The following is a 25,586-nucleotide window of genomic DNA, read 5'->3' on the forward strand; positions in this document are numbered from 1 at the left end:
CACCTTGTATAGAATAAACTTGGCGATGCCTTGATTTGACAGCTATTTTTGATTGGCAGGAAGATCCATACATACGCATGGGCAGTAGGAACAACTTGTTAAGCTTTACCAACACATTTATGACGCCCTATACTTTGTAAACAGCACACTGCACACCCACATAGCATGCCTTCCACGATATATATATGAGAATCTATATAAAAGGAATCCATTTGCTGCTCCTCGTCGATTTCATCTAGGCAGCAGTTAAGCGATACCCGTAACGATCTCACGACATGCCGATGACACCTATTACAAGCACCCCCGCAGCTGAGAACAACAGCAAGATTCCACCTCTTATGAACAGCTTTCAGTTGTTTCGCCTTGAAAAGCAAAACGAGATTGTTGCTCGTTGCCCTGGTGCCAACTATCGTGATATTTCCAAGGTCATCGCAAAGTGGTGGAAGGAATTGCCTGAAGAGGAAAAGGAGCGTTATCGTGAACGCGCCCGTATCGCTAAAATCGAACACGCTAAAATGTAAGTAAAACTTGCATCTTTAAAGGCAATTTATTCCGTGAGCTGACATGTCATCATCATTATCATCATAGGTATCCTATTTACAAAAGTAGCCCACAAAGAAAAGGGGATATGAATAATGCGGATAGCAAGTTGTAAAGAAAGTCAATAAATTTGTTAACGATTCACATCATGATAAGGGAAACAAACGTACCTTAGCTGGTGCCGATCTTGATTTACGAGACTCTACGTGAGGCGAAGCGTATCAAGCATGATCATAAAAGAGACTGCAGTAATATCTGGCATGTGGCACCAAAAGTGGCAAGCGTCCAGGTACGCCATTTGGGGTCATCCCATCTAGTGAAAGAAGATACGGCACGTGATACTTTTGACTCTTGGCAAGAACAACAAAGATCACCAAGCTATAGTATACACGTTGATGAAGCCAACCGGGATTCGTAACAGAGTTTGTTGAGAGGTATATTGAACGCATGGTGGTATTCTTTTGCAAATACTGGGTCATTCTAACCAGTATTGGCGGCTTTTTCCATTTACGATGATTGTGCATAGGCGTTCAAGAAGCATACATTAGCATTTTCTCGGTACTATAATAAACGCACGATGTCATGTCACACACAGAGAATATTCTTTCATGCATGAAGGTTGTACGAAGAAAGCATTGTTACATGTGTATGTCATGGCTACTAGTAGTATTGGATAATTATGAGGTGGTACAATATAGAATATAGAGGGTATAGTAATACGAAGACAGCAATCATTGGTAATAAGATACAAAGAATGTTCACGAATGTTGAGGCGGTAGCGAAATGATTTTAAAGTCATCAATCTGCATAGTAATATTAGCGTGATGAGTAACGTAGATCCCACGTTGCCAATGACGACAACCTACCTTGCAAAACGTTCCACGTTGTGTGTTGGTATGAAAATAGCGATGCCCTTCCACTGACCCATCATTGCTCCCCACTACAAGCAACGTTGATGAGTAAGTACCAGACAAAAGTAATATCCAAAAGCATTTTCACTTACATCGATCCTCCAATTCCACGCCTACATAGGTTCCCAATGCAAAATGGACCTCCCCTATGTATCGAATGGTACCTCGCATGGGCAAGGGTCTTCTCAATAGCTCTACCTTGGCACCCAATACAGGCTCGATTGGTTTTTCATTCTGCTTTTCTTGTTCATGATCATTGTTGTCCATGTCATCCACGTTGCTATGCAACAACCAGCTATGACGCCACCAATGACCCAATTTGGCAATAGGGGATAAAGATGCCGGATCTGGAGATGCTGATCGACGACGCCGGCGACGACGTAACTTGTTAATGGCAATAGGACTACCAGCATGTGTATCAGGTGCACATCGTGAAGATACCATGGAAGCTGTGCGAACAATGGATGGCGTAGGTGGCGGTGAACGAGGTGGAATATCAGGTAATTCAAATCGTAAACGTGATTCTCGTTTGGGTGTCCCATTGTTTGTGGTTCTTGACACGGGTGTGGCTGAGGATGATCTTGTTGTATCACAATCAGATAATTCATCAATAATCGGTTCAGGTGGAAGTAAAGCGTCCATGAATGATGATGGTGATATAGGTAATGTAGGTAAGGGTGGTGATGGAGATGATGTGACAGGTGTGGTTGATGCAACGAGAGTAAAATTGCTGCCATTTTCATTTTGTCGTGGTGGTAGTTGTGGAGTTTCTCGACCAATGCTGCTTTGATGTGCTGCTGGTGTTGTTGTCCTTGGCAAGGTATCATGCGAATGTCTACCGAATCCAGTAAAAGAGAGTCGACTCTGCGTAAAGCCAATAGCACCGCTAAGTGAATGTCGATGCATCTCCTTTTTGTTGGTGGTAAAAGTGGAGGACAGCCTTTTGCTTCCAAACCAGTGCTTGATGCGGCTGTCGATGGATTTGGTCAAGTTGCGATAGGGTACATCAATGTCTATAATATATTAACCTGCATTTTAGTCATATGAGATGCATACATATATATCCAACTCCCTCCCTTTTCAATATGTACCTTCCGACAACTTCCTCAAAGTCTCTCTATCAAGTTTGGAGAAGCCGCCATGCGCCTTTACTTCGAGCCATCGTTTGGAGAGATAGGCTGTGGATTCATTTTTGGCGTCAAGCAAAGCTGGATGATCATCAATGGCTTCAAGTCGACCCACAAGATCACGTACGATTCCTTGATAAATTTCCCCTGCATTCGAGTCATTCATCCCCTGCTGTACAACACGCGTTAACAAAAACTCCATAAAGTCAGCAGCTGCGTTGTGCTTTGATTGTTGCCGAGGGAAGATTCGTCGCCCAGCAGAAGCAGCGACCACCTTGTCGACATAGGATAGAAGAATGGGATACTCAAAGCAATAAAAGCAAAAGTCGTTTGATATCATTTGTACAGCGCTATCCATAAGCCGATGAATGACCGGTAAAGCGGGATGATTGCTGGTGGTGGCACTTGTACGGATATTGCCGCTGCCACGAATACGTTGCAAGCACATGTACAAATGTTCAAGCCATTGAACAGCCGTCTGCTTTTTGATGTCGATATGGGATTCAAGCTCGTTGACATAGGAAGGTGCATAGTCGAGGAGCACAGCAAAGTACTTGGAAGGCCAAAGAAGAACAATGGATTGGGGTTGATCGGTATAAAGCGTGAGCAAGCTCGATCGTAAAGCTGCACATGCTTTGTGTTGAGTCTTGTATTGATCAGCAAACCACCACATGAAGGGTAATAATGCTACACAGTCGTTGCATACGCATTTGTATTGGCCACGGAATAGGGTTGCCATGGCGTCGAGGATGGCTGTGCATACTGTTTCATTGGGGCTCATGTAATCTACACCACGAAATGCATCATGTAAGAGACGAAGCATTTGTTTCTTTCGAGCAAGTGAGATCTGGTGGTGTTGATCACGTGGAAGATACAATCGTGTCGTGTTGATGTGATAATAATAGCTGAGAATGACACGAAAGGCTGATGCGGAGAAGATGTCGCCTGGCAAATGCACAGTGGGGCTGGTTGCTTCACTGAAATCCTTGCAGAACATGCCATAAAAATAGGATGATTGCGCAGCCAAGATGCATCGGTGTATTGGAAACGAATGCGTCATGTTGTTGTTGGTTTCATTCCCTGCATTGGTGGTGGATGTTGTATTGGGGATATGTACCACGACATCAGCTGCCAAGTGCTGCTCATACATGGCCCTTATATCAGCCACTAACCGCTCCATTGGGTCCTCAGATGTCAATGCAAGAAGCGGCACTCCCAAATAGTGTTCATGTTCCTGGATCGACTTTATAATCTCGGATCGCTCCATGAGATCAAATTGGTCCGTTGCAAGCGAGGATGATAGGGTGCTTTGAGTACTTGTCAATGATAGACTTGAAGGGTACGATGATGCTGCTGATGATGATTTGTGCTCCGTTGAAGGAGGAAGTGAAAACTCGGCGGTGTACCAGAATCGGAGAAGTTGCTCCATTATGCCGTAAGGAACAATCGGTGTGCTGTACAAGGTGACACCAGCTCGACAGCTTGTGGCATCAAGAACGAGTCGTGATAAATACTTGTTGGTGAACGCTTGTGGTGCTCGTGCAAGAATAATAGCTACATTGAACCAAAATGAATAAACGCATTGCTGATCCCATGTTCAAATCCCCCCACCCTCCTCCATTCATACCGCGATGCGCATAGATCTTGCCCTGTGGGTATTCGAAACAAACGTCTGCAACATAATGGCGCGGCTGCTCAAGTAGCTTTCGCAACACAGATTGTAAAGTTTGAGGGGGAGTGTGGAACATCAAAAAGATGTGTGTGAAAGAAGGAGGTGAATGAAAAAGTAAAAGTAAAAGAAAGAGAGAGAGGGAAGAGGGGAGTAGCAGGAGTAGTGGCGCGCATAAAAAATCGGATCCAACTTTGTAGTGATGGTGCCTCATCGTCCTCGTTGTCCTCCTCCTCCTCCTCCTCTTGCATAGGGTGGGCATTGTTGATTTGGTGTGGGTGTCAGGCTAACAAACCATGATTTCTTATGTGGGGAACAGGCTAGAGATGCATATTCTCCCTCCCTTGCATACATCCAATCGTATTATTCCTTTGTCGGATGCTTTTTACTGCTGCACACATCTCCTTCCTTTTCCTAATGTAGCACAACTAAAAAGTAATCTTTCACAACCATACTCACACACTCACACTCACACTCACACTTTTCTTCTCTTTTGAAACCATCCAGTCTCATCTTGGTGATATAACAGATATGCGCATACCCACCCTTTACTCGCCTTATTTAGTCATTCAGCTCATGTGCAAGTGATGATAGCAACTTCCGTGGTTGTCTGGCATGTGGTGTGATGACGATGATGATAGTTGTCTTTTCGTGGGATTGGTCAACAGAAAACCGGGAATGATTCGGGTTCGGCAGATTATTGATTGATCACTAGAAATCATCATTACCACTATTCCATCATTAAAAAATGACTCTTTGTGTGCGTGTGTATACATGTAGTTGTCATGTGCTCAAGCTTTATATAGGCGTTGCTCCGGATGGATTGCTTCTGCAAACGTGGAAGAGGACATGATAATTTTGGTAGTGGCCATGTGCCCAAGGTCAAATGAAGTAACTACACCATTTATCTTCTACCCTTCAGGTGCACAACAATATAAATGATGATGATGCCGATCATAAAGGAGAACCCAAAGTGTTTAAGACTAACATCAACATGCCATCTTGTCATTGTCATTTGTCATACCCTATCGACGTAATGTGTAAAAACACTGGTGATGCTTGCAATGACGATGGATGTTTTATTGACCTTTTGCCATATACGGCCATTATCAAGTTGCCCATGTTTGTATGCATATCTCACGCTCATATACGCACGTCTTAATGCATCCATCCATGATGAGGCATGTCGAACCTTTACTATTAAGCAGGCGAAGATCTTCCTTTTGAAAGAAAAAGGCATCTCTTTTATTTTTAAAATGAACGTTGTTCTTTGTCCGAGGTGGCTGAAAATGGCTGGTGTTAGCAGCACGATCATTGTGCTTGAAGAAACAACAAAGGCACAGCTGTATGCATGCACCTCCCGGTACTAGTACTCATGGATATTACTGTGCTGAACAAACATTTATGCACTTGATACGTGAACATGATTGCTCACTCAGCCCTGCACGTTGTTGCCAGTGCAATGGATCTTCGTTCACACAACCCACTTTTTCGTATAGCAGTACCAAACAATGTTGATGCATGGTTAGATCATCCATAATGGTGATTGGTTACGTGAAAAATGTATAAGGTAACAAAAGGCAATACATAGTACTATGAGACGGATGTTTATTATGAAGACGTGTGGCCCTTCTTTATATCATCAAGTATCAGAAACTATCATTGCGGGATAAGATTGTCCGGATGTCCGAAAGATGCGGCATGAGCAGGAATAGAGGATGCTCTTGATCACCGTCGCCTTGCAAGAGGACCTTCCTTGATGGTAAATCACAGGAAGAAAGGCAACAAAAGAAGGAGGGTTTCATCCGTAAAGCTGCCACCGATATCCTTGATGCCATCATCCAGTTGAATGGTTCGCGCGCCTTCGAGTTTTCGAGCTCCAGAATACACCAAAAAGTCCCCAACCTCCATCAACATCGAGGCACCATGTCAAGCTGGATCAAATACGTGAGGATATGCTTCGTCAGGCAGGATGTACATGAACTTACCTCATCACAACAGCAATCAAGTATCATAATGACAACCACGACAATGAAAGCTCGATAACAAAGAAAGGCTAAAAATGACCACAAAGATCAGCTTCAACCCACAATGTTGCAAAGTGATCATCCATCCAACTTACCGCAGGAGTGTTACCGGTGACAACCTCGTTGCTATGAATGATGGTGCATACGCTGATAATCGTACATGAGCTGATAAGTGATAGTGCATCTACACCAGGCGTATGTCTGATTCATTATCAAAGAGGTGTTGATTGCCCTTGCATAAACCGCCAACTGATAGGCATGAGCCCCTTACAACATGGAATCAAGCTCATTGACGTCCGTTTCCCTTGAACATTGCTGACGATTGCTACCTCGACGTTGTTGAAAAAGTGGTGTACGCTCCATGACCATGCGACAAAACAGTACTCATCGGTGACATCGGTCAACGTTGAAAAGGGACAAGCGCAAAGAGTAAACCCCGATCTTTTTGCAGCGGTCGATCCAAGAATACACTGCTACAGTACATGTCAATGCGAGATAGCTCGAAAACTCTAGATCGTTACCCTAGACATTGTCATCAATACATAGACCTTCATACAGCGTAGGTAGTCGTTAACAATAAACCGTTAGAAAGTTACGTTAACATATGAAATACGCGTCCTTGCTTTTCTTCTAAACTTTGGGATGTTGCAAAAGGCGGGACATATCCTGGCTACCATTTACTCAATGAAAAGGCACATGCATACTAGCTCCTTTGAGCCTATGTTGGGTGAATACCTTGATGGTATAGTCAAATGATGGCATTATCCATCGAGCCTATTCCTATTTCCTTCCATAAACATCATCAGCCACGTCGCCGTGATACTTGTTCGAACCATAACGTTGGTTCTTGTCCCCACTTATATAATATCTTCGGGCATGAATTTCACCGAATTCGATAACAAACAATGGTTATCATGGATAAGCAGCACACCCCTAAGCATATCGCCATTACCATTGCTATGAAGAACTGGAGACTACTTTTACACCACGATGGCATATCTTCAACAGCATACAACCATTCTTCAAACTATGTATTGATGCTCTTGACATTACCCGTATACATGAAGCATCATGTACGTGACAAGCAACATCAATTTCTGGTGATGAAACCACGTGCAATCTGGATGAATTTGCTATACAGCTTTGTGAAGAGGCTGAGGACGCCATTGTCAAGTCGCGGATATGACACCCTGTAAATCCGTTTGCTGTAGCACTGATCGCTATCCGGCACATTATTTCAATGGATGGTGGTACTAGAGGTGACAGGAACGCGATTATATATGGCAAACACCGAGATTCTTTATACAAAAGGCAAGTGCGTGGTGTTGAAACCCGTCAATCTCAGAGGAAGTATCAAGGAACCAAGGGAAATTTACCTTTTCCTTGGCAAAACGGCGGTAGTTCATTATATGAGAGTCCAAATCAATATATGGGTTGAGCATGGTAACGTGTGCTGGCTCACGGGATTACGGTGGACACCGATTTCAAATATAAAATGTAAGCCTTTTGATGGTCATTCACGTAAATTTTAGAAGCCTCCTTACCCTCTGCCCCGGTATCCATGTCTACTCTAATTTCTTTTCTCAAAGACCAGAATATCATTGCTCTCTTAAAGAGCTCGAGTCGTGTTCAACAAGGTAGCATAGCACGCTCAATTACCATCCTTTCTCTTGCCATTGTCCTAGGTAGTTATGCAGTACATCGGGTATGTGTAATCATCACGAAAATGAAATCATCATAGCCCATCATCATGTATATTGATTCAACCCTTGTTGCATGGTTTCCTAATAGCTTCGATTGCACTCGAAGGAGCACGGTACACCTTTGGTGCCTTACTTGCTCCCTTTTGTGGGTTCATCAAAGGAGTTTCGAAAAGATCCAAGGGCATTCCTTGACAAATGGACCTCCAAATATGGGCCAGTGTTTCGAGCTCATCTTTTTGGAAGAGTATGTGAAGATGTACATACATTAATTGAGAGGACACGGCACATCTAACATAAAGGTGAATAGGTCCACACGGTGGTGTCAGGTCGCTACGTTCGTGAGGTGTTCCTAAACAATGACTTTAACTTTGAAGCAGCTCTTGGAAAGGTAGCTTTCAAAATGTGTGATGCTTTTCATGAACAAGTAGACTCATCATAATGAATGCCGTACAGACCTTTGATTTATGGCTATTGACGGATTCGACGAATCAAGATTTAATAAACACCCCAAAGCTGCGTAGCCTGGTTACGAAGAACCTGGCCGTGGATGTAAAGCAATATACACCCCGTGTTGTGGAGCATGTAAGTATGAGCGTCACCTGCTCCCAAATACCCAAAGCATTCGATTCACACATAACGTACTTTCAAAGTTGACTATTGCAGCTCACGAAATGCTTGGTGATATTGAAGGTATGCTTTCATACATCATTTGATGCCATTGATAGCGTGTCAAAAAGCTCACCACGCGTTACTGCCTATTATTTTTCGATGTATGTAGGATCGAAAGAAATTCCACACTTGTATCCCTTAATGCAGCACATGGTGGCTATAGCTGGTGCATCCATTTTCGTGGGCCCAAAGCTTGCCAAAGACAAGGATCTCGTTGATACATTCAAAAACCTTGCTATTGACATTGGAATGGAAATCGGACCCAATAATTACTTTTATGAAGCGTTCCCTACGCTTTCCCGAATGCGTCAATGGTATCTGGGCAAGTACGGCAAGGCGATCAACAAGCATAGGAAGTACTTGTATCGTGCATTGTCGCCCGAGATTGATGCAAGACTCGCGAAAATGGAAAAAGGAGGCGATTGGGAACGACCCGTGAGTAGCAGCTATGATACGACGTTGATACACTATACCATGATGCTGACATTGCATAATACCAACAATAGCAAGACCTCCTGCAATCTCTTATTGAAGCACGCAACCTCACTTTAGCAGATCCAGAACGCCATACGTTGGCAGTGCAATACTTTTTAGCCTTAGTGTTTGCCTCGATTCATACAACCAGCGAAAACGCTACGATTACCATGTACCGCCTTTTACAGCATCCCGAAGCCATCGAGCCTCTATTAGAAGAGCAGCAACAAGTTCTTGAGAAACACTATGGCCCCAACTTTGATGACAGCGACATGACCAAGTTGTTCACTGGTGAAGTGGTTAAAGACTTTACCAGGCTTGATAGCCTTTGCCGTGAAACGATGCGTGTCCGCAACTTTTATCTCGAGCTGCCTCATACCTACCTTGGAAAATCGCGCTTCACCATGTCAAATGGTGCCGTCATTCATCCTGGTAAGCAACAAGAATGATCCAATGGATCATTGTACGTATCATGCTAATCATCATGGGCATACTACAGGTGATGATGTGATCATTAATGCTTACACAAACCATACCAATCCCGAGATTCAATGCGATGGTGTTGGTGATTATCATGAATTCAAGCCTTTCCGTTTTGTGGAAAAGGGTCGCCAAGCAACAAGAGTTGGGGATGACTTTTTGTTCTTTGGTCAAGGACAACATGCTTGCCCGTAAGTCTATGACTACTTTTCCCCCACTACCATTGAAACGTTTCTCACAAAAAGTTGCACTCTTAGTGGACGTTGGTTTGCAATGCAAGAAACGAAAACGATCATTTCTTTTCTTATTCGGCACTATACTATGACTCCCAAGGATGGCATTACATTTACCACGGGGCATCGAGAAAACACACCCATGGGACAAATCATCTTTCAAAAACGACAATAATAAAGGGACACATCCTAGACACCATTATCTCAATGAATGAAATCATGGATGACAGCTTCTTTTGGATCCTCAGCGTGTATACAGCTAGGTGAATCACTTGATGACATTGTATGATGGCATACCCACCATGGATCCCATCTTATTCGCATCTTCTTACATCAACATCAGCCACGTTGTCATACTTGTTGGAACCATAACGCTGGTTCTTGTTTCCTTTTTATACAACAAACATGTCCGAATTTGTTAACAAACAAAGGCTATCAGGCACCAGTGCAACCCTCATCATCATAGCTAATACGGCCTAGAGACTACCCTTTTGCATCCTTGTGGCATGCTTTCAATTCATAAGCCAATTCGACTCGTGGCCTGCTGTGATCCTCTTGTCCATAGCTGGTGTTTTGGCATTGCATATAGAGCGCTATTGCATGTAGCAAGCATCCCCTTATACGAGCCATAATCATTTTCTGGTGATGAAACCACGTGCAATATCGAGGATGTTGCTCTACATCTTTATGAGAGGCTGAGGACATCACCGCCGATTCGCGGATATGACACCTGGTAAATCCGCCAGCACCAGCATGCGCCCATTGTTGTATCACTCGCTGAAATCTGGTAAAACGTTTCAATTATGGATGTTACTTTGGTTGTGAGGAATTCTATAGGTTGCTAGATTATTAGGCAAAGTCCATGGATGGCAACACCGATATAGGACTGGGCCGACAATCAGTGTTCTTATCTCATTCACGGGGAGAAACCCGTGACAGATGGCAAAACGGCGATGGAGGATAAAATTCTCTATGAGAAAGCTATTGGATTGCATGGTGGATGATGGCGTGTGGCTAGTCCAAGTCGCGCTCTTAGTTTAGAAGGGCCCCAGTTACAAGTATAAAATGTGGGTGTATTGATGGGAGATCACACAAATTTGGAGCTCTCCTTACCACTGCTGCTGTATCCATGTCTACTCTTGTCTCGTTTTTCAAGGACCAAAACATCATTGATGTCTTAAAGAACGCAATTCATGGTCAACAACGACAAGGCACCATTGCACGCTCAATGACCATCCTTTCTCTTGCCGTTGCCATAGCAACTTATGCTGTGCATCGGGTAATCCATTGCGTATACGCGTACAATAATCACAACATAAACGAATGATGATTGCCTCGTGTATTATAATGTAGATGCGATTGTATTCAGTGAAAGAACATGGCGTTCCTTTGGTTCCTTACGTATTGCCCTTTATTGGCTCTTCACCCGAATACCGGAAAGATCCTAAGGCCTTCCTTGATAAATGGACAGCCAAATTTGGTCCCGTGTTTAGGGCTCATATTTTTGGAAGGGTATGCCAATGTCAACTTGAAGGCGTGTACATTGGAAAGGCTTGTTGACAACATGAATGAATAGGTTCACACCATTATTTCGGGACTCTATGTTCGCGAGGTGTTTCTCAATGACGATTTTAGCTTTGAAGTGGGGATGGGAAAGGTTAGGGATATCATGTATGAGATGTTAGGAGCTTACCTTCTTATTGAATTTCATGAATTTAGACTTTTGACGGGTGGTTGATCACTGATACAAAGAAATCAGAGTTGTTCAATACTCCTCTTGTTCGAAGCGTGGTCATGAAGCATCTTGCAGTGGATGTAAAGAACTATACACCACGTGCAGTGGAGCATGTAAATACGATTGAATAAGCACAATGGGTGATTTACTCAGCGTTCTCTATAATAGTTGGCCATTGCAGCCCATGAAATGCTTGACAATATGGCTGGTATGTAAGCTACGCTCAGTGATATCATCCAAAGGTTCATGAAATTTCGCTTTTACGTAGAATCAAAGGAGCTACCACACCTGTATCCTTTAGTTCAGAACATGGTAGCTAGGGCCATTGCTTCCATTTTAGTGGGCTTAAAGCTTTGTAAAGACAAAGAGCTTCTTGAAACATTCAAAAACGTTGCCGTGGATATCGGCTCGGAGCTTAATCCCGATAATTACCTTTACGAAGCGTTTCCTACCATTTCCAGATTACGACAATGGTATTTGGGCAAATACGGCAAGGCGATCAATAAGCATCAAGAGCACATGTTACGTGTATTGGGGCCCGAAATTGACGAGAGGCTTGCTGCTATGGAAAGAGGAGACGACGAGTGGGAAAGACCAGTAAGTTATGGTGATGATGTCTTGATCCAGCACACGTGCTTGACTCAAAGGCAACAATCATTTAGGAGGACATCTTGCAAGGAGTTCTCGAAACCGCCAAGCTCACCTCGGATCATCCACAACGCTACATGATGCCAATCAAATGGTTTTTAATCTTGGTGTTTGCATCGATCCATACAACTAGCCAAAACACAACCGTCACCATGTACCGCCTTTTGCAAGATCCCAAAGTCATTGACGAGCTATTGGAAGAACAAAACCAAGTATTTGAAAAGCATCATGGCTCTAATTATGATGATCACGATATCACCAAATTGCTCACAGGTGAAGTGATCAAGGATCTTGTCAAACTTGACAGCGTATGTCGTGAAGCCATGCGATTCAGCAGCTTTTATGCTGAGCTTCCTCATACCTATATTGGAAAATCTCCTCTTACCATGTCGAATGGTGCTATCATCAACCCTGGTATGTAAACAAAGACCACCAAGTTTTGGGGTCATTGTCTTTGTGTGTTTATTGTATGCTAATATGGAAAGTGTACGTAGGCGATGATGTTCTAATCAATGGGTATGCAAACCATCACGATCCTGACATCCAAATTGATGGGGGTGGTGACTATGCTGAATTCAAGCCATTCCGCTTTGTGGAAAAAGGTCGTCAATCAACAAGAATTGGGGATGATTACTTGATATTTGGTCAAGGAAAACACGCTTGCCCGTAAGTTTATGTATCCATAAATGCCATTGTAACGTTTCTCAAAACATCGATTATATATAGTGGACGTTGGTTTGCAATGCAAGAGATGAAGACAACGATATCATTTCTTATTCAACAATACATCATCACTGCCAAAGGAGACATCACATTTCTCAAAGGTCATAGACAAAAGATCCCCATGGGGCAAGTCATTTTCCAAAGGCGACAATAAATGTAGTTTATAATTTTGATTGATTCTAATCTAAAGATGATCCATGTTGATGTGAGAGGGATCATTGCCATGGCAATCACGTGATGGTTGGGAGGGGGAGTTGCTGGGATTTATACGTCGTGGCGCCATATCTCTGTGGGTAGGTCTGGTGCCATTCCCCCACTTCTTTATATACACGTTATGCCGGAACTCACGGAACAAGAGAAACTCGAACGACGACGCGAGAAACGCAAGCAAAAGATTCTTGCTTCAGCAGAGAACCGATTGAATCGCATTACCGGCACTGCTTTTCGTAAGTAGAAAAGAACGATCCCTTGATAACAAGTAGTAGTGGGTCAGCTTTTTTACTTATGAGTATGGGGGCTATAGCCAATCGTCCATCACCTACCCCGTCGCCATCCACATCGACCTCGTCATTGGCACGTTCTGAAACACCACAGCGCAGGTCGCGATCGCCTTCTCCATTTATGGGTCCCAGTACTTCTTCCGAGACGTTACGCCATCGTATGCCAGCATCGTCGCGATCAGTGGATCCTTCAGCCGACCCAAGTGAAGCACTCGGTGCGCCGTCACCTCTTCCACCACAACCGTCGCTTGGATTTGCCAGTACAGATACACCTTTGCCTCCTTCACTTGAAGCCATGTTTGCCAATGCTACTGGTGCTGGTGGTGATGGTAATACACCCCCACCCAATTTGAACGACTTGCTCGGTGGTGCTGGTGGACCCTTCCCTTTCAATCCTGCATTCCTCGCTAATATGCAACAACAACAGCAACAACAACAACAAGAATTACAACCCGATGATGGATCGGCAAAATATTGGACGCTTATTCATTTTGTCAGCATGGTCTGGCTCGGATTATATGCCGTCTATAGAGAATGGTCTGCAGAAGGTGTACAACGATTTGCAAGTTTGGTCATGGATGATCAAGCTCGATATGCAGCTGTACAATTGGTAAGTGATGGTCATATCCCAATTGTGTATCGTGGTGGTTATCTAACACGCACATGAAGCCTTTGTTCTGGTACTTTATTACGATCGAGTTATTACTACAAACAGCAAGGATGATGTATCAAAAGGTATGGTTATAAAAGGAGGGAAGGATGGTTTATTAGGAGGAAGAAGGCGTTAATGGGGTTGATCGATCATGGTAGGGCAATACTAGCAGTACATCGATGGTCATGTCGGCGATTATGCAATATCTACCACCTCAAGTAGCCAATGGACTTAATGTGTTGATGCGATATTGGATCATCTTTTCATGTCTAATCAAGGATTGTCTCGTTTTGGTGTTTATTATTGGACTAGCAGAGATTGTATCAGCCGTGTTAGCCAGATGACAGAAATAAAAAAGGGGGATGGTTCTAAATGAGAAATGCTTTTATGGTGATGCTTGGAAGACCTTGTCGCAAATGGTGTCGCTTTGCATGGTAGGGATATCGATGGTTTTAGATCCTCGTTCACCTATACCCACACATAATAATAAGTCCAATATCCTTCATTCTTGTTACTACTACTCACCAAAATGAATTGTCACGGATGGTTTGGTTGCTGGGTCAGCCGACTTGAACACTTCAAATTCGACGTCAGGGTTGTTGTATTGCATACGTGGAAGGTTCTCTTGTAAAAAGTGCCTGATAAAAAAGTAAATCCATCCATCAATATCGTACTCTCGTACATGCGTCGTATATATAAAAGGTGTAGGGTCAAGGTGTCGTGCTTACTTTGCACCAGCGCACTCGGTCTTGCCCTTGAATGCATAAGCAAGCGAGATTTTGGTCACTTGGGGTGAGAGCTTCTGAGCACCAGAACCGGATTGAAGTTTGCTGACGATTTCACGGGCGGATTTCAACGATCGTAGAGACATGGCTGTGTCAGGGTCAATGTATGTAAAGAGTGTCAAAAAGAGCGGGGCGACAATCGACTTCCAATATGTTGTGTGTTTGGCAGGTGACTGCCTCCCATTCAGCTCACCATCCTCCCATGCTATCACCATCCAACATGCATTACTTTGAAACTTCCCCTTACATTACTGTAAACATGAGCTACAACTATTCAAGTATGATGCAAATCAAGCTTGTTACATGGCACTTTTTGAACATTCTTACATCACGTGATGGAATTACGGAGAAGAGGCCTTCCTGGCTGCTGGCATTCCTCTCACGTGACATTTATTGTAGGAGTCAAAGGTGTACGATTAGGGTAAAAGTGATATCCAGAATGTCATGTATAATAGACAACGTGATAATAATTCATCATCCCACACATTCAATGATCAAGCACATAACATTTAATCTTTGGAAAGAATTGATTTACGCAAGTCGATAATGTGTCACATAAGTGGGATAACATGTTTAACCACCAAAACCGTAGAGAGTGCGGCCTTGGCGCTTGAGAGCGTAGACAACATCGAGAGAGGTGACAGTCTTTCTCTTGGCGTGTTCTAAAGACATCCAACGTTACTATCAAAGATGGCAAAGATGATGAGGAGGTATCATTTGCTTACCAGTGTAAGTGACAGCATCACGGATGACGTTCTCCAAGAAGACCTTGAGGACGCCACGGGTCTCTTCATAGCTATAGGTGGACCATGTCCATATGAATAAAGTGTTTATTGAGTCAAGATGTATCACTTACATGAGACCAGAGATACGCTTGACACCACCACGACGAGCGAGACGACGAATAGCAGGCTTAGTAATACCCTCTAATCACATGGATGTAAGCTTACTATCATAGAGTGAGAGAAGAAAGGAGCAGGTATACTTACGGATGTTATCACGAAGGATCTTACGGTGACGCTTGGCACCACCTTTACCGAGACCTTTACCACCTTTACCACGTCCAGTCACTACAACTAATGTCAGTGTCTATTGGAAGGAATCAACGTCCATTGCACACTTACTTTTGAATGCAGATGAAGGAAAACAAGAGAAGAGCAGTGGCATCCGCCCTTCAAGTCCCCTTCTTTAACACACGCGCGTCCATTTCGCCTCCCGCAAACAAACATGCCTGAAAACATTGAAACGCGCGTGCGTCACGCGTTAATCGTACTCAACTCTTTTTCCTCCCCTTTTCAAACATGGCTCGTACCAAGCAAACTGCTCGCAAGTCAACTGGTGGTAAAGCTCCTCGTAAGCAACTCGCTACCAAGGCTGCCCGTAAATCAGCACCTTCCACTGGTGGTGTCAAGAAGCCTCACCGTTACAGACCTGGCACTGTCGCCCTTCGTGAAATTCGTCGTTACCAAAAGTCCACTGAGCTCTTGATTCGCAAGTTGCCTTTCCAACGTCTCGTTCGTGAAATTGCTCAAGACTTCAAGACCGACTTGCGTTTCCAATCCTCGGCTATTGGCGCTCTTCAAGAAGCATCCGAAGCTTATCTTGTCTCCCTCTTTGAAGGTAATCATCATCATCACTTTGCTCACAACGCAATATACTTACTCATGCTACTCTTGTTAGATACCAACCTTGCTGCTATTCACGCCAAGCGTGTTACCATCCAACCCAAGGATATTCAATTGGCTCGTCGTCTTCGTGGTGAACGCTCTTAAACAGCGACCTATTCTACTTTTGATGCTCTTGTCAATATCAAATCTCCTGTTGTATACATTGTATCTTTTTGCATGTGGTTGGGATGGATGATTGGGATCAATGGTGTCATTTGAGGCTATCTAAGGGTCGGCTCTTTTGAGAAATCACGTGATGCGTGATGGAATGGTTGCATGATGGATGATGCTGAAATCAAATGACGCAAAAGGGTGTGAGAATACGAACTTGACTCGGTACTTTTAGTTTCACATCAAAGGATGTGATGGAAAGCGATGATGTTAAAAAGGGCATTCTTTTTTCTTGCTCCTTCTCTTATCATCCACAATCCATATTGCTACGTAGCAAAATCCTGTCAGCGAGCAGATCCCACCATTGACCACCCTGCCTCTACACTATCATGTGTATGCTATATACTTGATCACGTTCGACTGCACTTGGCTTTTCAAAGACGTGGAATACATTGTGCCCTTTCATTCTACGTCAGCTGCGTTCTTTTGCATTCCATACAAAGTGACGCTTGCACTAGTAGAACAAGATTGATGCTGCTCAGGCAATGGTATCCCGTACTCCTCGATGCCATTCCACGAGCATACATATCATTATCCTACATACCCTGCCCTTGGTTCAAAAGCATCAAGGTTTCATGCATTAAGGAATGTTGTATTACATCAAAGTACTCTTATCACATTCTAACTCCGTTTATGTTCTCTCATAGGTCCTCATAAACAAGCTTGCTTCCTTGGAGCCATCCACCCATCACCCATTTGCAATCGCTTTTTCCATATTACACAAAGTACACTGATCACATTCCTCTCATTCCAACCACACATCCTGTTACTGGCATTGTATTCCCCAAGATGACAATAAACATTACATGATCCCACGATATTATAAAGAGGTATACAAATGGCATCCGATAAGTATAGTGATCGTTGTTGGTTTCAAAGCGGACCTGGCTCGCAGACCGAATGGGCACAGTCATTCAATGATATGCTCCCAAAAGTTAATGTGACAAAAAAAAATGCGTGAATAAATGTATAAAACTAGTAAGACAATTGGAGAAGAAGACGAAGGGAAAGAGTATAACAGGTATGAGTTTGGGGGTGTGGTGGGTTGTGTTTTAGTAGAGGGAAGGAAAGGTTACAACAACAACGGGCCCTTTAAATATCAGCAATATCAACCTTGCCGGCCTTGATCTCATTTTCCAGCTCTTTGAGTAAGGCATCATCATCATCTTGATCGCCACGATAAGCACGAACGGGACCAGGCTTGGGAGTAGTGCTGGATGTCTTTTTCAATGTAGGCATTTCAACAGGACCAGGTGGCAATACACGAATGGGTGGTGCGTTTGCTGGATCCTCCTCATGTTCCTTCTTGCGAGCTTCAGCTTTTTGAATAGCAGCCTTTTCTTCTTCGGTCCATTCACGTTCTGCAGCTGGTTGCAACAAGGTCTCTAACGTGTTCTCTTCAACGCTCTTGGATACATCCTCGAATTGCTAAGCAAAAGAAAAATGTCAATCATTTGCTTATCCACCACCGTGTCATACTTACACCACGATATTCACCACCCACAAACAGCTGTGGCACCTCCTTTGCACGACCTTCATTGGATCCATTATTGTTGCATCGTTTCATGTATTGAAGAGCAGCTTCGCTTGAGGCCACGTCCACCAATTCGTACTTGATGTCATTGGTCTTGAGCAATTGGATCATTTCTTCCTGCTTACGCTTGATCTAATGACACGATCATGATTAAAATCCACGCTTTTCTTATCCCTTTAACATTATCTTACCACTGCATTGCCGCTAACAGTCGAAATGTACACTTGGACCTTTTTGGTGTCGAGGGGAGTCAATACAGGCTCATTGTCATTGCGTTGGGCGGCTGATGCGATACGTGTAGCAGCTGAAGGGCGAGCATTGGGACCATTGGTCTTACGCAACATGGATAAAGGTTGAGGAGCAGGCCATGATACAGCTTCTGTTGGAAGATAGCGAGTTGTCCACTTTTTCTGATTCTGATCCTGTTGCTTGCGTAGGTTCTTGATCTGAGTCGCATGGTTTTGTTGCATATCCGATAATTCAGATTGATGTGATTGTTCCATGTTTTCAATTTGAACTGCGTGGGTGTGCTCGGCTTGTTCAAACTCCTTGAGAATCCGCTCAATCTCATCCTCCATCATTTCAGCATTGCTGCTATTCTTGAGCTTCGTCTCAGCTTCCTGCAAACGAGCTTGAAGATTGGTCATGTCCTCCTTATGACGCTGCTTAAGACCAAGAATGCTGCTTGATTGATCAGTCTTGAGCTTGCGGACTTGCTCCTCGTGCGACTCCTGCAGATGATCAAGTGCCTTTTTTTGTTCCGAAAGCAATGCATCCTTTTCTGCTAATGCTTCCTCGTGCCGTCGCATGCTTTCCTCGTGTGCTTGTTTTTCAGCCTATCCATGTATATACACACACACACCTAGGTGAGTACATGCATGCACATGGATTTCAAATCCAATCCTTTTACCTCGAGCTGCTTATTCAATTGCTCAATTTGTTCCAATTGTGCAGAATCCTTTTCACCGTGGGTCCTCAATTGTTCAAGCTCCTTCTCCTTGGCAGCCAAACGTTGAACAGCTTCTTCATTCTATGATAATAATCATCCATCAGAATCCACTCCGTACATGTATCATTCCTATCCATCCCCCTTTTCGTTTTACCTCAAGCTTGAGTTTCTCCAATTGAGCAGCAGCATCTTCAATCTTACTTTGTGATTGCTCGGCTTCCCATTTTTGACGTTGCTCTTCAAGTGCCTTTTCTCTTTCTTGAAGGATACGCTCACGCTCGGCAAGATCATCCGTTACTACGATGCTGGGAGTCTTATCGTTTTCGAGTTGTTCTCGTAATTGGCGCAGCTCCTTTTCACGATCTTGTAACTCCTGTTCCTTGGCATGCAATCGAGTGACATTTTCCTCATTTTGTTGCTGCAGCGTATCAAATTCAAGTTGACTGAAGGAAGGCTTGAGCTCAGGTTGTGGCGTAGGTGGCGATGATGTTGGCTCTTTTTCTTCTTCTTCTTCTGCTCCTTTCTTTTCAGCTGGTTGTTGTTGCTGTTGCTCGAGTTGTTCTTTGAGACGTTTCAGTTCTTCTTCTTGTTGAGCAATAAGTTGAAGATGTTCAGTGTTCTATTTTAAGAAACAAAATGTCAGATAGACCTGAAACAAAAAGCAATGGATCGAATCATGCAAAATATACCTTGACTTTGAGTTCATCATACTCTTCACGTAGTTGAGCAACAGGTGATTTACGTACGGATGAAGCTGTGCTTGGATGGCGTGAATGCATACTCGTGGGTCGAGCGTTGCTGCGAATCGAAGGTGCTGTTCCTGGTGGCGGTGCTTGAGGACGAGTTGCAGGTGAACGAGGTCTAGGACTTGGCGATCGTGCACTTGCTGCTGCTGCTTTCCTAGCAGATGCTGTCGATTCAAGAGAGGCTCGTGATGCAACACTTCGACGATTACTGGCTTTGGTGGCTGTTGTGGCATTGGTGGTTGTATTCGTGGTGCCGGTTGTTGCTGTTGTAGCGGTTGACTTTCGAGTGCCAATGAGGGATCGCTTGGTTTTGACTGAACGTGTATTCTTGGCAGCGTCATCAGGACTCAAGAGCTGTGGCTTCTTGGCCGGCTTCTTTCGTGGACCCAAACACACCATGGCTGTCAAAAGAGTAGAGGATGTGTTGTGGTGATAGTGATAGTGATAGTGATGTAGTAGTAGTGATGATATGTAGTTGTGTTAGAAAGAAAGTAAAGGAAGAATGATGATGCGAAATTAAAAAAGGTCGAATGATACGAGAGAAAGAAAGAGAAGGAAAAACAATACGCATGCACACACTCAAGATATTATGTGCGTGGTTGCTGAGGATACACACACATCACAGTGGCCAACTTGTAACCACGCGCAACTATGGATGAAAAAGGAAGCAGTGTCACCGGATTGGCTGAGCGAAACAGATTGCAATTTTGCCACTGCACCACATTAGGTCAATCACGCACGTGTCCATAGACCATGCTTAACAAACGCACCTCAATTGGCTTCATTATGCAAGGAGCTTGGTTTCTTTTTTCTTTCTAAATGTGTCTTTGTTAGTAACAAAGGGGTTATTAAGCCAAGCAGATCCCCACGTTCATGCATTGATGAAAATGATCACCAAAGGGGTTTTTATCTCGCTTCTCCTTTCGGCAATTGACGTGCAAAGCAAAAAAGATCTTGTTGTTTGATTGCTGATAACGTCGTCATCTTTGTACTCTAGCTGCAGATCATTAAATAAGGTTTTATCAATTGCCGGTATAAATCTTGTTCACCTGCCAAGTTCTTGTATCGTGCATGATGCCATAATCTGTTAGACGCTGCATATCGAGGGATATATTTCGTCCAATATGCATAACAACACGCTGCTTTTATGCAATGGATGAGATCCTCCTCATAACAACCTTTGCCCTTGAATCTCAAAAGATAGGCCATGAATTGGGGTACTCGGAACTTTGTCTCATTGGCGCTGATTCCAGAAAAGCTATTGTCTCGTTGCTTCTTTAACGCCCATGGCCAATGAAGCGTCACCAGGTGCTTGTTGCAAACGTTGCTAACTATAATGCACTAAGGTCATCGGGATGCCGCTATATCACTACCTCCCATGCGGGAGCTGTGATGGCTAAGAACATTTACGCTTGTGTACTATGCTTATCGACTATGATGATACCAATGACTTTTCTCTTACACAGACATCAATGCCTAATTTCATGAATCCCGAGCACAGCAAATGTTTTAGTGATGCTATTGCTGGATGACCTGGGCTTTTGGATAGTCATTTAATCACACCAATGCTCTTTTTGCAGGCGCCCCAACAGCAATCAATCAGCTCATTACCATTTCCAACAAGCATTACTTCGTTCATTGTGGCCAATAGAAATACCCACGCCCATCGTGCAGATATAAACAAGATGAATGTTGTCGTCCATAGTTTTTCTCCCATACATCCCTTTCTTCTCATCATATCACTCTTTGGTTGTTGACACCTTCAAAAGCTCTTGGTAAATATCATAGCGGATGGTCTTGTTTGTGGGCCATCCCTGTACTCAAATGAAGAAGATCTTTAGCATTTCATTGTTATCCTACTTGCATTGCCATTGTTGTCATTGTGATACTCGGCTCTTTATGAAGGTAAAGCCTACTCACCTCGCTTGATGAAGCATGTATTTATATACATACCATCTCCCTTTTGATGTAGCTACCTCACGAGAGGCACCTGGAAAGTTAGATGAGGTGGCATAATGTGCTACAGCCAGCATGGGGGTGATTTAACGATTTCCAATGTTTCTCAATTTGGCATACGAAGCATCCGGGTCTTTTTATTTTTACGATCGATGTATCCATGTGGTGATGGCAAGCCTATAAGGAAAAGCTTTGCCAGAAATTCCCCGGTGAAGCGTTCCCGAAGGGTTGACGGATCAAGCAGCATTGCATACGTATCTTGTATAAGATCAAGGCCGTTGCTTCTCAACGTACTACAAGAAAATCATCAAGATCACCTTCCAAAACACCATTGCGCCAACACTGGTGGCGTACAGCGCCATCCCCTTATATACCGGAAAGAAGTATGTTCAATGAACGATTACAATGACTAGTCATCATTGGCACGTTTCAGGGCTTGAGACCTAAGGGTGGATGTGAATTCCATTAACAAATGCCGAGCCGACTGCCGCTTTGGTGAAGAAAACCATCACCGCAAGCTTCGTGTCACCGTCACCACACGGCAAGATCAATCGAAACCCCTCTGGCAAATACTCGTCCATAGGATACATAGAACGTTCCCAAATCGTTGCACCTCTTAATCTTAGTCCAATTCACTCTCTTTTGATTAAAAATGGGTTGCTTTAGAATTAAGTCATTTGACGATATCAGGGACCAATGTTTGATATCCCTTTTACTATCTGATCGGCTTCAATCACTCATAAGACTTCCTCATGTATCATAGGTTTGATGCCAACATTTTAATGGTTGCTATGAATGATAGCATGCATCCGATTAAAAATAACCCGTATCGGCTCCAGCAACAACATCACTCGAGGATTAATACCCTGCACACTCCATTGATAGTCAACCAAACCACCCAAGCATCCAATTATACATAATCAATTTGATATTATATTCATGCTTTTGTATTCACAGGAAATATTACAGAGATAAGGTTGTTTTTTACTTGCTAGATCCCCAAGCAGCAGGGTTAGTGCGCTGGCAAACCAACTTGGCACGATCAAAGTCGTTGCGGTTCTTGTGGGCGACGATCTGAAAGCACGTGGCTGAGCTTTGGCGTGCAGCAATGGTAGACCATGCAAGGAAGACATCCCAGACGCGGATACTATCGTACGAGAAATGATAAGTACATTCCTGCCCATGCGGATATGGGAAGATACTTACAGGTGGTCATCATACTTGCCGCGCAAAGAGTCACGGTTCTTCATCCAGTTTTGGTACCACTTGTACAAGGTAGCAGAGTAATGGACGCCAACAGTATCGACATTGTGGACTTCAAAGCCAGCCATCTCAAGTTGTTGAATGTACCAGTACAAAGGAGTAGAAGCATCAGCACCAGGGAAGATATACTTGGCCATGAACAAGCCCCTAAAACAACATTTGTCAGGATACCATTGACCCATAACGTATTCCCAAACGACTTACCAGATGAAATCCTCATATTGCCAAGTGGCACGGAGACCAGCAACCTGCATGTAGAACATGCCATCATCATCCAAGAGTTCACGAACATCATGCAAGAAAGTTTGGAAACGGCGGAGACCAACGTGTTCAGCCATTTCAACGCAAGTGATCTTGTCATAGCGGCTGCCAGCAGGGAAGTTACGGAAATCCATACAGACCAATTTGGCATTGTCCTTGATACCTTGTTCCTCAAACTTCTTGTTACCATAGGCGACTTGGTTACGAGAGAGAGAGACACCAGTAGAATCACTTCCATAGTTCTTTGCAGCATAGCCAGTAAGAGTACCCCAGCCACAGCCAATATCCAAATGCTTTTCACCCTTCTTGAGATGAACCTTTTCGCAGATCAAACGCATCTTGTTGTCCTGAAGTTGCTCAAGAGTCTCCTCCTTGGAAGGATCACTCATAACACCACTGGTATAAACCATGGATGGGCCAAGGAAAGCTTCATGGAAATCATCGCCACGGTCATAGTGGTCACGAACTTGGTTTTCATCTTGATCACGCGAGTGCCAGAAGGTCTCAGGGAGCCATTGAGTAAGGAAAAACTTGAATTGGCCAAGTTGGAATTGGAAGGCCGCCCAATCGTGGCGCATTTCCATCACGTCAATAGGTTCGCCGTTGAAATCAATCTTGCCTTCAAAGTACGATTCGAAAAAGGTCTCCATGGGGATCTTGTTGCGGCCATGGTACTTTGCCTTGAGTTCAGGGTCATGGATGATCAAATAGTCTTCAATAGGCTTGCCAGGAAGAGAAACACGGTTGCGATAACGCGACGCGAAACGAGATGTCAGGTACAAAGTGCACGCCAAAATGGGAAGGAACAACAAGACAGCCAAGATGATACCAAACCACAAGGAGAGGCCAAGCTTGTACATGATAAAGAGAGGGACACCAGCACACACACCAAAGAAGATGCGATTGTCAAAGGTCTGATTACCAGCGCCTTGAGCAGGGAGGGTTGCATTCTTGATGCCGGCCCATGTCGTGGGCTTGTATCCTTCTTCGGCTCCCATCTACAACATGGACGTGTCAACGCGTCATTTCCACTCCATTTCAACTGCTCATGACTTACCTTTTTCTTGTTGCCAGAAACAGAAGACAAGGGTGGAAGAAAAACGAGAGTGAAAACGCGCGCGGCTTGAGTTTATAGGTTCAAACGCCTTTGTCCACTGGTGACACACACACACTTTTCGATTCCAATGCCCGATGTAGAAAGGCTGCAGAGTGATAGAACCCTTCCTTTACTGTTTTCTCGGTTGCATCAATGTAACATCATATAAACTTTGTATTGCATCGAAATAAATTCTGATATCATCGGTTAAACTGTCAATAAGAATCATGTGTGTATGTATGCACACGGCCACATAGCCATCATCCCCCGGCTAAGTCGGTCCGATAAGCTTTCGGGACCACAACAACAGCCAACCATGGGAACCCTTGGTTCTGGATCGACAACTCGGTCTTATTTTAGCTGACAAGTGATCTCATTATCTTTAGTGCGTCTAATCTTTATTGGATACAGGATAATGAAAGATGGCTGTATCTCGTTAATTTTCTCTTGACAATACGTATGCATCATGGGTATGCAGAAACAAGGTTCACACATCCTTGCAGCGGCGATCTTTGTCATGTGAACAACGCGCTCAACCACAGCCACTCCCACACGACATCCATCAAACCTTATATTCAGGATGATGGGCGGTACTCGTTGACTACTTACCTCTCAAGCTCTCACGTCATCTGGTATCAAAGACGTTGTCATCATGGTAACATCGATGAGATCACGACTTCCAACACCAAGAGCCACGTCTATTTCCGGAACAGTGAAAGTGAAACAATTTATGCAGTACAACGTGCAGCTGTCCCCTTTGCCACCTTTGATCCATTGAGATCTTGAGCATCGAAAATCATCACACCTAGCAGGCTCTTTGTTGGAAAACTGCCCTCGATTCATCCAACTTATCAGCCCATGCAGCATCCTTACAAGTTTATCCTTTGTGATAACATTTATCCGCACCCCCAATCATTTTACTTTATACATCTCTTCTCTCTATGATGACTACTTGATTGCCTACACGGTCAAAGCCCAAACGTATGAGTGTATCATTTGATGAATGGTCCATTTTACACCCCTGTGGGTTAAAGCTGATGCGTGTATTGGTCATTGTGTTCTTCATA

At 43.8% G+C, this 25,586-nt stretch overlaps 10 protein-coding genes across 10 annotated transcripts; 5 read left to right on the forward strand and 5 right to left on the reverse strand.

Moving 5' to 3' along the window:
- Positions 1–275: 275 nt before the first annotated feature.
- Positions 276–655, forward strand: O0I10_003463 (uncharacterized protein; the record flags this gene model as incomplete). Its single annotated transcript, XM_058483534.1, has 2 exons — positions 276–517; positions 589–655. The coding sequence occupies 2 exons, from the start codon at positions 276–278 to the stop codon at positions 653–655; spliced, it is 309 nt and encodes a 102-aa protein (XP_058345733.1).
- A 643-nt stretch (positions 656–1,298) lies between these two features.
- On the reverse strand, positions 1,299–4,326 carry O0I10_003464 (uncharacterized protein; the record flags this gene model as incomplete). Its single annotated transcript, XM_058483535.1, has 5 exons — positions 1,299–1,343; positions 1,407–1,480; positions 1,544–2,464; positions 2,543–4,132; positions 4,206–4,326. 5 exons carry the CDS (start codon positions 4,324–4,326, stop codon positions 1,299–1,301), a joined length of 2,751 nt encoding a protein of 916 aa, XP_058345734.1.
- Positions 4,327–7,835: 3,509 nt separating this feature from the next.
- Positions 7,836–10,008, forward strand: O0I10_003465 (uncharacterized protein; the record flags this gene model as incomplete). Its single annotated transcript, XM_058483536.1, has 9 exons — positions 7,836–7,979; positions 8,066–8,221; positions 8,285–8,365; positions 8,431–8,559; positions 8,628–8,667; positions 8,756–9,081; positions 9,153–9,552; positions 9,620–9,791; positions 9,858–10,008. 9 exons carry the CDS (start codon positions 7,836–7,838, stop codon positions 10,006–10,008), a joined length of 1,599 nt encoding a protein of 532 aa, XP_058345735.1.
- A 954-nt stretch (positions 10,009–10,962) lies between these two features.
- O0I10_003466 (uncharacterized protein) lies at positions 10,963–13,093 on the forward strand (the record flags this gene model as incomplete). The annotated part of the gene is made up of 9 exons (XM_058483537.1): positions 10,963–11,112; positions 11,187–11,345; positions 11,410–11,490; positions 11,553–11,681; positions 11,737–11,776; positions 11,837–12,165; positions 12,231–12,630; positions 12,711–12,882; positions 12,943–13,093. The coding sequence occupies 9 exons, from the start codon at positions 10,963–10,965 to the stop codon at positions 13,091–13,093; spliced, it is 1,611 nt and encodes a 536-aa protein (XP_058345736.1).
- A 180-nt stretch (positions 13,094–13,273) lies between these two features.
- O0I10_003467 (uncharacterized protein) lies at positions 13,274–14,435 on the forward strand (the record flags this gene model as incomplete). Its single annotated transcript, XM_058483538.1, has 4 exons — positions 13,274–13,385; positions 13,463–14,049; positions 14,109–14,174; positions 14,250–14,435. The coding sequence occupies 4 exons, from the start codon at positions 13,274–13,276 to the stop codon at positions 14,433–14,435; spliced, it is 951 nt and encodes a 316-aa protein (XP_058345737.1).
- Positions 14,436–14,476: 41 nt separating this feature from the next.
- Positions 14,477–14,962, reverse strand: O0I10_003468 (uncharacterized protein; the record flags this gene model as incomplete). The annotated part of the gene is made up of 3 exons (XM_058483539.1): positions 14,477–14,559; positions 14,617–14,729; positions 14,820–14,962. The coding sequence occupies 3 exons, from the start codon at positions 14,960–14,962 to the stop codon at positions 14,477–14,479; spliced, it is 339 nt and encodes a 112-aa protein (XP_058345738.1).
- Positions 14,963–15,449: 487 nt separating this feature from the next.
- Positions 15,450–16,043, reverse strand: O0I10_003469 (histone H4; the record flags this gene model as incomplete). The annotated part of the gene is made up of 5 exons (XM_058483540.1): positions 15,450–15,538; positions 15,602–15,672; positions 15,733–15,802; positions 15,866–15,946; positions 16,001–16,043. The coding sequence occupies 5 exons, from the start codon at positions 16,041–16,043 to the stop codon at positions 15,450–15,452; spliced, it is 354 nt and encodes a 117-aa protein (XP_058345739.1).
- A 134-nt stretch (positions 16,044–16,177) lies between these two features.
- On the forward strand, positions 16,178–16,648 carry O0I10_003470 (histone H3; the record flags this gene model as incomplete). Its single annotated transcript, XM_058483541.1, has 2 exons — positions 16,178–16,496; positions 16,557–16,648. The coding sequence occupies 2 exons, from the start codon at positions 16,178–16,180 to the stop codon at positions 16,646–16,648; spliced, it is 411 nt and encodes a 136-aa protein (XP_058345740.1).
- A 1,158-nt stretch (positions 16,649–17,806) lies between these two features.
- Positions 17,807–20,342, reverse strand: O0I10_003471 (uncharacterized protein; the record flags this gene model as incomplete). The annotated part of the gene is made up of 6 exons (XM_058483542.1): positions 17,807–18,142; positions 18,198–18,380; positions 18,440–19,084; positions 19,159–19,278; positions 19,352–19,816; positions 19,887–20,342. The coding sequence occupies 6 exons, from the start codon at positions 20,340–20,342 to the stop codon at positions 17,807–17,809; spliced, it is 2,205 nt and encodes a 734-aa protein (XP_058345741.1).
- Positions 20,343–22,883: 2,541 nt separating this feature from the next.
- O0I10_003472 (uncharacterized protein) lies at positions 22,884–24,421 on the reverse strand (the record flags this gene model as incomplete). The annotated part of the gene is made up of 3 exons (XM_058483543.1): positions 22,884–23,046; positions 23,106–23,309; positions 23,367–24,421. The coding sequence occupies 3 exons, from the start codon at positions 24,419–24,421 to the stop codon at positions 22,884–22,886; spliced, it is 1,422 nt and encodes a 473-aa protein (XP_058345742.1).
- Between the last annotated feature and the right edge of the window lie 1,165 nt (positions 24,422–25,586).

Source organism: Lichtheimia ornata (genome assembly GCF_029851405.1).
Source record: "Lichtheimia ornata isolate CBS 291.66 chromosome Unknown scaffold00011, whole genome shotgun sequence".
Taxonomy (NCBI): domain Eukaryota; kingdom Fungi; phylum Mucoromycota; class Mucoromycetes; order Mucorales; family Lichtheimiaceae; genus Lichtheimia; species Lichtheimia ornata.